The sequence below is a fragment of the Dipodomys ordii genome, unplaced genomic scaffold, assembly GCF_000151885.1.
Source record: "Dipodomys ordii isolate 6190 unplaced genomic scaffold, Dord_2.0 Scaffold4, whole genome shotgun sequence".
NCBI lineage: Eukaryota > Metazoa > Chordata > Mammalia > Rodentia > Heteromyidae > Dipodomys > Dipodomys ordii.
The window spans coordinates 33,858,047-33,870,413 of record NW_012267220.1 but is presented as its reverse complement, the minus strand read 5'-3'; the positions used below and the strand labels follow the sequence as shown (position 1 = coordinate 33,870,413).

The following is a 12,367-nucleotide window of genomic DNA, read 5'->3' as shown; positions in this document are numbered from 1 at the left end:
CAAGCAGAAACACAAATGACAAGTCCAGGTATTTCAACTCCTGCTCAGGACAATCAGGCAACACAGCAGTCAATGAATAACCCAGAGGAGAGCTCCCAAAATGCTCTACATTTAATAGAGCATACTAGTGGTAAACATAATGAAATGCATGAGCCCGACGATTAAAACAGAAATATCACAAGCATGATGAGGTTAAAGATTAAGATAAGAATATGGTGAGCATGATGAAGCTAACAGAAATATCACGAGAGTGATAAGGCTAATCTAAGATTAATAGAGGAATTGTGTGAACAGGATGAGAATAGACAAAGATTAATGGAGGCATTCATGGAATCCACAGACAGCTAGAGGAATCCAGGGAGTCCACAAAGGGAATGCTGACTGAAGCCCAACAGAAGAAAAGGGAGTCCCATGAAACCATAATTAATCAACTAAGGGATTTGAAAATAAACACTGAACACCAAATTAAAGAAGTAAAGAAGTCCATACAGGATCTAAAACAAAGATCCAACAAAGAATTTGAAGCCATCAAACCTGACCAATTAGAAGTAAAAGAAATAAAAAAAAAATGAAGTAGAAAGTCTTGACAGTAGGTTAGACCATGCAGAAGATTGAATCTCTGGGATTGACGACAGCCTAGATATTATACAGAAAGAACAGAAAACTATTCAAGACAAATCCAAGAAATATGATAGATCTATTCAATATCTAGAAGACACCATCAGAAGGCCTAATATGAGGATAATGGGTGTAGAGGAACACCTAGAGACAGAAGTTAATGGTCTAGGAAATTTATTTAACAGGCTCCTAGCAGAGAACTGCCCAAACATGCAAAAGGATAGGCCTATTCAAATACAAGAAGACTTTAGAACCCCAACTAGACCAGACCAGAACAGGACATCCACTGTCACATTGCAATACATACAGAATCAATTCAGACTAAGGAAAGGATCCTTAAAGCTGTCAAGGAGAAAAGATCAATCACCACTCAGAATAACTTCATATTTCTCAGCAGAGACAATTAAAGCAAGAAGAGCCTGGAATAATGTATGCCACATCCTTAAGATTTAAAAAAAACTATCAATCAAGAATACTGTACCCAGAAAAACTCTCCTTCATGGAGAGTCTAATTTTACCTTCATGGAAGGTCAAATAAAAACATTCCACAGCAAAGAAAAATTGAAACAATATATCTCCATCAAACCATCCTTACAAAAGACACTTAAAGATGTTCTACACATAGAAAACCAAAAAGAGCAAATAAACACCAAGAAACAGGGCCCAAATAGAGAATCCAAGAAGCATTGGAAGAACTCAGTTGGCACAGCCCCCAAGAAGATGGATAACATGCCAAGAACTACAAAACACCTCTCACTCCTAACTCTCAATATTAATGGACTTAACTCTCCAATGAAGCGATATAAACTATCTAGTTGGATCAAAAAGCAATATCCTTCTATCTTCTGCCTACAAGAGACACACCTTGACCACAAAACAAACATTCTGAAAGTGAAAGGCTGGAACAAAATCTACCAAGCAAATGGCCCCAATAAATAGGTAGGAGTTGCAATCCTAATAACGGATAACATAGACTTCAAATAAAAATTAGCGAGAAGAGATAAAGAAGGTCATTACATACTAATTAAGGGATATCTCCTTCAGGAAGATATTACAATTCTAAATATCTATTCACTAAATAGCAGAGCACCCAAATTTATCCAAGAAACACTACTTTCCCTAAAATCACACATAGATCCAAAACTATTAATTGTCAGGGACTTTAACACACAACTATCCCCACTGGATAGGGCAGCCCAGCAAAAACTCAACAGAGAAACCTCAGACCTAAACAATTGCATGGACCAACTACAATTAAGAGACATCTACCGAATATTTCACCCAGTATCATCAGAATACATGTTCTCAGCACCACATGGAACATTCTTCAAAATAGACCATATTTTAGGTCACAAAGCAAATTTGTCCACATTTGGAATCATTTAAATCATGCCCTATATTATCTCAGACCACAAGGGAATAAAATTAGAACTCAACACCAAGAGCCACCAAAGAAAATCCTGTAATACATGCAGGCTGAACAACACATTGTTGAACCACCAGTGGGTCACAGAAGAGATTAGAAAGTAAATTCAAATGTTCATGATATTTAACAAAATGAACACATAAATCACCAGCTCCTCTGGGACACAGCAAAGGCAGTACTCGGAGGCAAGTGTATACCTCTGAGTTCCTATATCAACAAATTGGAGAGATCTGAAATCAACAATTTAACAAGGCACCTGAAGCTCCTTGAAAATGAGCAACAAGCTAAACCCCAGTCCAGTAGATGGAAAGAAATAATTAAAATTCAATTAGAATTAAATTATTAGAATCCAGAAAAACCATAGAAAGAATCAACAAATCAGAGTTGATTCTTCAAAAAATGAACAAAATTGACACAAAATTGACACCCAGAAACACAACAAATCAAAGAAAGGTTGGACAAATGGGATTGCATGAAACTGCAGAGCTTCTGCATGGCAAAGGACATAGCAAGCAAGATGAATAGAAATCCCATGGATTGGGAGAAGATCTCCACTAGCCAGACAATGGACAAGGGTATCATATCGAAAATATCCTTAGAACTCAAAATTTTACATCCCCCAACAACAAATCCTCAAAGAAACAACTGCCCAGTAAATAAGTGGGCTAAAGACTTAAAGAGAAACTTCTCTGAAGAGGAAATAAGAATGACTAATAAACACATGAAGAAATGCTCAACTTCTCTAGCCACAAAAGAAATGCAAATCAAAACAACATTGAAATTCTACCTCACCCCAGTTAGAATGGCTATAATCAAGAAATCTAATAACAACAGATGCTGGAGTGTATGTGGCCGAAAGGGAACCCTACTGCATTGTTGGTGGGCGTGTAAACTTGTTCAACCACTTTGGAAAGCAGTATGGAGGTTCCTCAAAATACTCCACATAGAGCTCCCTTACGACCCAGCAATTCCACTTTTAGGCATTTACCCAAACAATCACAAACAAGGCCATACTAAAATTACCAGCACAACTATGTTTATCACAGCATTATTCACCATAGCTAAACTATGGGACCAACCCAGATGCCCCTCAGTAGATGCATGGATCAAGAAAATGTGAGATTATGTATATATATATATATATATATATACACACACACACACACATATATATATATATAATGAATTCTATGCCTCAATCAAAAAGAATGACACCACCTCATTTGTTAGGAAATGGAAAGACTAGGAAAAATTTGTATTAAGTAAGCCAGACTCAAAGGAACATAGGTCCCATAGTTTCCCTTATCTGCAATAACTAGTATATATCTAGGACAAGCAGAAGTACCTGATGCTAAGTGAAATGAGCCCCGCGATAGGGACACAAGAGGTTTTATCTTTGTTGCTGTTTTTTTTTTTTTTATCGGCGGGGGGGCTTGAACTCTGGGCCTGGGCGCTGTCCCTCAGCTCTTCAGCTGAAGGCGAGCGCTCTACCACTTGAGCTACAGCGCTACTTCCGGTTTTCTAGTGGTTTATTGGAGATAGGAGTCTCACGGTCTCTCCTGCCTGGGCTGGCTTTGAACCACGATCCTCAAATCTCAGCCTCCTGAGTAGCTAGGATTACAGGCGTGAGCCACCAACGCCCGGCTGTTGCTGTTTTTTTTTAATGTACTTATAATGTAATATGTGATTTTTTTGTTTCTTTGTATGATCTTCCCCCATGGCACAATCCCTGTTGTCACTGTATTTCATTCCGGTGCCCTTCATCTTGTATATACATTTTTCTAATTTGGGGAGGGGAAGGGAAATAACAAAATGCTTAAGTAAGGAAACAGGTTGACCCATTGTAACAATGAGATGTACAAGACACTATGTTGAAAATGAACTTTACAACTTTTAGGGTGTGGGGCGAGAGAGGGGAAGAGTTTGGGAGGTGGGAAGGAAAGGGATGGTAGGGGGAAAATAAAGGAGGGTATAACAATTTAAAAAAACTTTAATCAGATGTCAAAAAACACTTATCTCAAGTGAAAAGCACAGCAATGAACAGAGATACACTTTCTAGTTACTGAAGTTATGCAAGTTACCCATCAAATTTGGCTTGCAACATCATTTTTCGTTCCATAAAATAAGTTAAAAAGGTTATCACTTACTTCTATGGTCCTTCTGGCCTGATAGTGCACAGCATTAAACCAGTCATAAGTGTCACCTCCTAAGGCAGGAATATTTGTTGTATTACCATTGCTCTCTTGATAAACCATGTGAACAAAGCCTGAGGCAGCCTCCATTGGCTTAATTCCATATGAGATGTTTTTAAATTGTATTGTGCCCCTGAATATTAAAATAATCAAATAAAGTTGGTAATGACACTACCAGAACTATGATGCTTATGAGAAATTTTGACCAAAATTGCTTTTATTTTAAATTAAAAGCCATCTTTGTTTTGCCACTTTATCTCTTAGTTCTTTGAGGTCTTGTACTGGAAATAGACTACCCAATTACAGAACACATACTCCATTCAATTACAAATATTTGTAATAAGTTAATAATCACAAAAATAATAATCTTAAGGAAATAGTAATGTAATATTAAATATTAATATAAAACATATTAATTTTATCATTAATATTAATATTATTTTCTTGATGTATCAAAATGTTTAGATTTATTATTAACTAAATACATGTTGGTAATGTTTATTATTAACATTAATATTACTATTGGTTAAATTATAAATATTAAGATGATAATCTTTTTTTTTAAAGTTTGTTATTGGCATGGGTTTCATTTGTTAAACAAGGAAAAATTTCTTTTTAGTGTGTTGGCCTTCTGTTCCAGCCTGCAGGGTCTGGAGATATTTAGTAACTTCCCTATAGGCTTCTTCCTTGGTCTCCGTTCTCTTATCTTTTATATACCCCACTCTTATTCTGATATCTAAATACTCTAGATTATTTGTTGTGTGGCTGAACAACAAATATGATCAAATGCAAAGGCAGGCAACGTTTCTATAAGCTTCAGATATAATGCAACTGTCATTGATTCTAGGAAATTGAGAAGCAGGCTGAAACCAAAATTTGGGGAAAAGTCCAGAAGAAAGGAGAGGCCAGAAGCACTGCCTGCACCAACCATGACTCAGAGCCTTCAGCAGAATATCCCACCACTATTAGCCAGTGGCATGAGAGCCTGACCAGCCAGGCTCAGGGGAAGCCACCACCTGGTATTAGTCATTGATTTTGTCCTTGACCAATGGAAATGTAAAGGTGATTACAGAATTAGAAGAGGCACATGGAAAATTCATGCATAGGATCAGCTGGATATACCACCTGCAGGTTAAACATTTTTAAATAGCATACAACCTGAGTCCTGAACAAACGTTGAGTGTCACAAGAGAATCTGGAAAACCTGCAATATATCCATTATAATTGCAATTCATCTAAAAAATGCACAAAGAAAAACAAAGGGATGACTCATTTTGTTAAATATATACTCCAATATATAACATTGACATTTATTACTATACCTACTACAATATTTAAGAGGATAGATCATTCCATTTCAGCAACTATATCAAATAATATTCTTATCATCATAGACATTTATAGATTTTCTTTTCCAAGAAAATCCCAAATAAGAAATCTGTAAGAAAAAAACACTAAAGCTTACCTGACTTAACAATGTCTGGAAATGTTTGTTGCCCTCTTGGTCATAATAATAAACAAGAGCACCTGGGGACAAAAATGATCTAGACAAAAAATATAAAAATATGCTCAAATGATACTGTAAAGTAGAAAATTAATTCTTCATATACAAAATCTAGGTTTTGAAGGACTAAAAGCCTAGAATTAGCCTATTGCCCAAATATCTCTCTATCTCTTTAAACTGAGTTATTGAGAATGACATTTTAATTAGAGAGACATAATACTAAAACACTGGTTAATGAACAATTCAAATCACTGGGCAGATCAGGGAGATATAGTACGAGTCCCAATTTCCAGTCTTAAACTTGCAAATATTTAATTTTTAACACTCATGGATTTCAGATGCTGTACATCAATCTCAAAATTAAAATGTAAGATTAGCAGCAAATTTAGAAATATTTGATCTAGGAGGAGGCTACAATGCTTGATAAGAAATGTGCTCATTATCTTGCCCATGTAATTGTAATCCCTCTGTACAGTATTTTCACAATAAAAAATAAAATAAACATCCTACACTGAAAAAAAAGAAATATTTGATGTAACAAAAAAATCATAATCATTAACCTTAGCTATGCTTCAGGCTCTTCTTAATAGCAATGGTCAGACTTTTCTTTCATTTCTCTTGATAACTATTCAAAAAGTTGGATACAGGGTCTCACACCTGTAATCCTAACAATCTGGGAAGTGGAGACTGGGAGAATTGTCATTTGAGTCCAGACTGGATAAAAAGTTTGCGGGACCACATCTCAACCAACAGCTGAATGTGGTGGTAGGTGTCTGTCTTTCCAGCTAGAGTGAAAAGCTTAAACAGAAGGATTACTATTTAGAATTGCCCTACAGGAGAGGGGAGTGGCAGGACTCCATCTCAAGAATTACCAGAGCAAAAAAGAGTGGGAGAGACATAACTCAGCAGCAGAGTACCTATCTAGCAAGCACAAAATCCTGAGTTCCAATCCCAATGCTAGAAAAGAGCAAATGTTGACACCACTCCTGAAACCATCCCATTTAACTTCCATGTCATCTCACTTCTCTATCCTTTGTGCCCACCTTACATTTCCAGAGGCTAACTAACCTCTTTCATCTAGGGGGATCCCATATACGTGTGCTGCAGATCCCATATTGTGCCATACTCTATAAAGATGCAAACTCTCTCCTACCACTTAAAACTTTTCCTCTTTAAAAGCCTTTTTTTTAAAACCCTAGTGTTATTTAGAAATGTTATTTTCAAGCCATGGCTTGAAATAACCCTTTGCTATGACCAATGTTTCTTTTTCAATTTTCAATAGATTTCATCCAAGCAGTAGTGTCACACATATTCTCTACTTTTCCAATTCCATTCACTTTGGCAAATGTCCTATCCATAACCACTAGCATTTCAATTTTTTTTGGGGGGGGGTCTGGTCATGGGGCCTGAACTCTGGGCTTGGGCGCTGTCCCTCAGCTCTTCAGCTCAAGGCTAGCGCTCTACCACTTGAGCCACAGTGCCACTTCTGGCTTTTTTTCTTTTTGGCTTATGTGGTGCTGAGGAATCGAACCCAGGGCCTCATGCATGCAAGGCAAGTGCTCTACCACTGAGCCACCTTCCCAGCCCGCATTTCAAATTTTTAAAAATCATTACTGTATTGGACTTCTGGTGTCTACTTGAAAACTATGACCACTAAGTTTAACCATTTAACTTATAAATTCCATAAATATGCACCATGGTGTACACATTTTACTCTTCTGCTTCTCTTCTTACTCCCAGATCCTCCCTGATCTTCCATGTTGGCTACATTTTTTTCTGTCTGTCCTGGAAATATTTTTATTTTATTGTATTGCATTGTATTGTACAGAGGAGTTACAGTTACATTTCTTTTTGAACAGTGTTTCCCCCTCCCTCATTTTCTCCCACTTTCCCTCCCCCCCATCTCCCTCGCCCCCCAAGTTGTAAAGTTCATTTCCAACATAGTGTCTAGTCTCTGTTGCATTGATTCACCATTAATCCCACCATTTCTCTGATTCCCCTTCCCTTCCCTAAGTCAGGTAAACTTATATACAAGACAAAGGGTTCCAAAATCAGAAACAGTGACCACAGGTAATAAACAAGAGCAGAAAACAAAACTAAATACGAAAGAAATAACTGCAAACAGTATACTAAAAAAGAAAAAACAACCACAAAAACTCTCTCTTGTTTCCATATCATGGAGATCATTTCAATTAGCATCATTCTATGTGTTCATATGCACATAGCTATTGGGCTACTGTGAACCTCTGCTAGGACTATCCTAGGCATATACTAATTATCACAAATGAGGGAAACCATGGGGCCTATGTTTCTTTGGGTCTGAATGTGGTGTAGTAGTATAGTGTTTGCCTAGAAATGTTTTTATCCAAGCTTTAGACATTAGCAACTAATCTGTTTATTAAAAAATATATATGCTGCCACTATCCACCACAGCTGAGATATGGAATAGAAGAATAGTAGATGAATATATATGAAGGAATTCAATGCTTCCATCAGAAAGAATGGCATCGCCTCATTTGTAAGGAAATGAAAAAAAATCATATTAAGTGAAATAAGCCAGACCCAAAAGAAACACAGGTCCCATGGTTCCCTCATTTGTAATAATTAGTATATGTCTAGCATAATCCTAGCAGATGAGCAGAATAGCTTAATAGCTATGTGCATATGACCATATAGGATGATATTAAGCAAAACGAAACCCAAGACATGGGCACAAGGTTTTTCTTTGTTGTTGTTGTTGTTGTTTTTAATGTACTATGTTTCTTTTGTATGTTCTTCCCCTATGGTATATCTACTGTTGTCACTGTATTTGATTTTGGTACCCTGGTTTGTATATACATTTATGTGAATTAGGAAAGGGAAGGATAACAACAGAATGGTAAGACAACAGACAAGGGGGGAACCAATGCAACAGTGATGTATACAAAACAGTATGTTGGAAATGATCTGTACAGCTTGGGGGTGGGGGTAAGTGGGGAGGGAAATAGGAGAAACATGAGGGAAGAGGAAACAAATTTCACAAGAAATGTACTTATTACCTTACTTTTGTAATTGTAACCCCTCTGTACATCACCTTGACAATAAAAACAATAATTCACAAAAATTGTATGCTGCTATTTTAATAATAATATTAATTGTATTGCTTACTGTTGTATTTTCCTACTGAAGCCTCTAAGAGACTTAAATTCCTATATGCCTATATTCCTATTTCCAGTGGAAAAATACACTTGAACATAAAGGCTACAATTCAAACTTACCCCTTCTGCACATATAGACCACCCTTGTTCAGATCACTCCTTTGATTATAAAATAACTTGTCCAGCAAGTAAATTAACTGCAGTCTTTGATATTTCCCAGGCAGCCTTCCAAATCTCTCTTAGGTCTACTAAAGTTTTCTTTCCAGTTATAACTGATAGGTGCCATAACCACCCACCAAAACTTTCAGTCATGTAACTAAATCAACCTCCTCTACTTCTTACCCCTGAAATACAACCTACCACACTCCACTATGTAAATACAAAATCCTTGCAATGTCAGTAAATATCTGTCACTTGTCTGGTTTTCTAAATACTTTCACCTCGACCTTTCAGAAAAATATCTCATTTCATAATTTGCATTACCATTTGTACACACAAAAAGTCCTTTTGCATCTTTTTGTTTTGCAAATCATTTTTGCTGTAAATTATCATCCTAACCTACCCCTCTTCTTTACAAAGCTAGTGGTTATCTTCTCTTGGCACACAGGTCATATTATACCTCTTTCAAAAACCCTTCTCTGACTTCAGATTTCATAAGAACACTTTGTTCTTATTAGTATTACTTTAATGCATTTATAACTGTCTTTGTTCTTATTGCTATTATAATATCATATTATAAAATGCTGTCTCAGTTAATATACCTGAATGTACCTTCCTTTAATATATATTCCTTAACTTATTTCATTGCCTAGGATTTTAACTAATACTCAATATACAACAGCTATCAATATGCTTGAATTAAAATGAGTCTATTCATTTAACTATGCTTTTAAACTTAAGAGATTAAAGACTTAAAATTTGAAGGGACAAAATATAATTACTTACTGCTTTTTGAGATGGATAAAATATGGTTTCCCTGCTATTGTAATAAGATAAGCAAGCTGTAACCAGAATAGCCAAGAAATGTGTTTTAATTTATGCTTTAAAAACTTGACCAGATTAATAACAACATATTACCATTATATTGGCTTCCCTTCCCATGTAAATATTTGAAGCTTTAGGATTTGAAACATAGAAGCAAATAGAAAGACTCCACATCTGCACTACATGACTGCTCCCACTTCTGAAGGACACTTGCCTGTCATTTTCTGGGGTTCAGAGATACCTTTCCAGATCCTTGTGCTGATCCCAAATAGCCTGTCTCTCTCCCTTGCCTCATCCTAATTCTGTTCTTGGGGGAAAACCCACGATTTTTGTCACTCAATGTTTGTGCTTGAAGGTCTTCTTTCAGAGTCTTTCATTCTTACTGGAACCAGTCTGTTCTATATTGGTTGACACATATTTAAAATCTGGATGCTGGCCAGGCACTAGTAGTTCACAACTGTAATCTTAGCTACTCTTGAGTCTGAGATCTGAGGATTGGGATTCAAAGCCAGCCTGGGCAGACAAATCAGAAAGACTCTTAGCTCCAATCAACAGGCAAAACCTGTAAGTAGAGATGTGGCTCAAGTAGTAGAATGTCAACTTTGAGTAAAAAAGCTGAGTAAGAGCCCTCCTCATAATGGTACACATACACACACACACACACACACACACACACACACACACACAAAGGCTGTGTGCTGAGCTTGCTCTGAGCTGCCAGGGCTGACTACACCCTGTATTCAACAGCTTTGATGCTAGAAGCAATCTTATCAGAATCTAAACTATAAAGAGAAAACATTCCCCAATTACATTGTTGTCTGGATTATGTTCTGGACGTCTTTTTGCAGCTGGTGATACAATCTTCTCAGGAACTGTGAGCTGTAGGTAGATTTTATGTGTATCTAAAAATAGAAATAAGTGATATTGTTTTGATATTTGAAATTTTCATTATATATTTCTAAGCTTAATTATGCATTTTTCTCTACATTAACAGCTATTTTTAAATAATCTCTATATCTCTTCTTTCCTACTGAATTTATGATCCCCATATCTATGAATTTCTAACCTGTTATCAACACCTCAAGTCAAGTTTCCTCTCATCTCTCTCTGCCTCACACACATAGAGCTGTGTATATGTATATACACATATACATGAGTATGCACAGTTCTTAGATACGTATTTCACACATCTCGTTCACGTACACACATCTATATCACATTTACACATAAACATACATGTACATGTGCAATTCCACAGCACAATGAAGTTAAGACCAAGTACCAAACTTCAGCGGGGGTAAAAGGGCTTGGAAATAAGAAAACACAGGCCAGGAAAATGAAGACTGTTTTCCGGAAAGCACATACAATGTGGGGTCTAATACCCTGCGGGGGGTGGGGTAGTGTGCCATTTCCGGGGGAGCAGGTGAAAGACAGCGTTTGTCCTGGCAGGATTTGGGCCATAGCTGTTTCGATGCTATTGCCACTTCCCGAATCATAGGACTTTAGTACATGAGGAGAAGCTTGGATTTCATTTTTGTCCATTTTACACATCAAGGGACCTCACCCGGGTCTTCCTAACCATCCTTTTTTGGCCAAAGAGAATAGGGGAGCATGGACCCTGGGCGGGAGGCGGAAGGGCAGGACCGGCCTTGGGATGCGAGGGTGCCATCCCAGCCTGTACCCCGGGGGGCTGCTTCCCAGCCTGCACCCCGAGGCATTCCACCACCCAGACTCACCAGAGTCGGCCTGCAGCCCGCTGAGTGCCGTGAGCAGCACCAGCAGCGGGACCATGGCTCTGCTGTCCTAGAGCCGGCCTGGTGGCAACAGTTGGGGCGTTGGGGCGAGTAAGGCGCGTGCAAAACCTCGCGGGGTGCAGGGCAGGAAGAAGAGAAGAAAAGGAGTTCTGGCACCCTGAAGGTTACTTAATAGGCAGCTCTCAATTGGAGAGGGCAGGGCTTCGAGAGCATCTCCTTTCTATCTTCTAATTAGATCGTTCCTTTGCAATTAATTTCCAGTTACAATCAGGAAAATAAATATGAAAACAGTCAAGTTATTAGTAGCAATCACCATGTCTGCACATTACACCCACACATCCACACACCCACCACCCATCTGAGCTAGGATCAGACAAAAATACAAGGTTACAAAAGCTGTGACTTTTGCAGTTTCATGGGTAGATGCGTTGTTACAGGACAATAAAACAAGCTCTTCAAATATAAATTTTCAAAAACTTCTGCAACATCCCAAGCTACCGTTGCTGGATTCTATTCCTGCCAATCCTGGTATCAGCTCTATAAAAAATAAAAATAAAAATCCCCAGACTGCCGGGCGCCGGTGGCTCACACCTGTAATCCTAGCTACTCAGGAGGCTGAGAGCTGAGGATCGCGGTTCAAAGCCAGCCCGGGCAGGAAAGTCATGAGACTCTTACATCCAATTAACCCAGAAAACCGGAAGTAGCGTTTTGGCTCAAGTGGTAGAGCGCTAGCCTTGAGCTGAAGAGCTGAG

At 37.8% G+C, this 12,367-nt stretch overlaps 1 protein-coding gene across 1 annotated transcript in view; it reads right to left on the bottom strand.

The window, feature by feature from the left end:
- Positions 1–11,403, bottom strand: part of LOC105991669 (disintegrin and metalloproteinase domain-containing protein 5-like) — a 68,558-nt gene extending 57,155 nt beyond the window's left edge. Inside the window, exons 1-5 of the mRNA XM_013024343.1 lie at positions 11,244–11,403; positions 10,672–10,763; positions 5,702–5,815; positions 5,395–5,471; positions 4,192–4,369 (exon numbers count right to left, since the gene is read on the bottom strand). Of these exons, the coding sequence (XP_012879797.1) occupies positions 4,192–4,369; positions 5,395–5,471; positions 5,702–5,815; positions 10,672–10,763; positions 11,244–11,403 (621 nt within the window). The remainder of the gene's footprint in view (positions 1–4,191; positions 4,370–5,394; positions 5,472–5,701; positions 5,816–10,671; positions 10,764–11,243) is intronic.
- Positions 11,404–12,367: the final 964 nt, after the last annotated feature.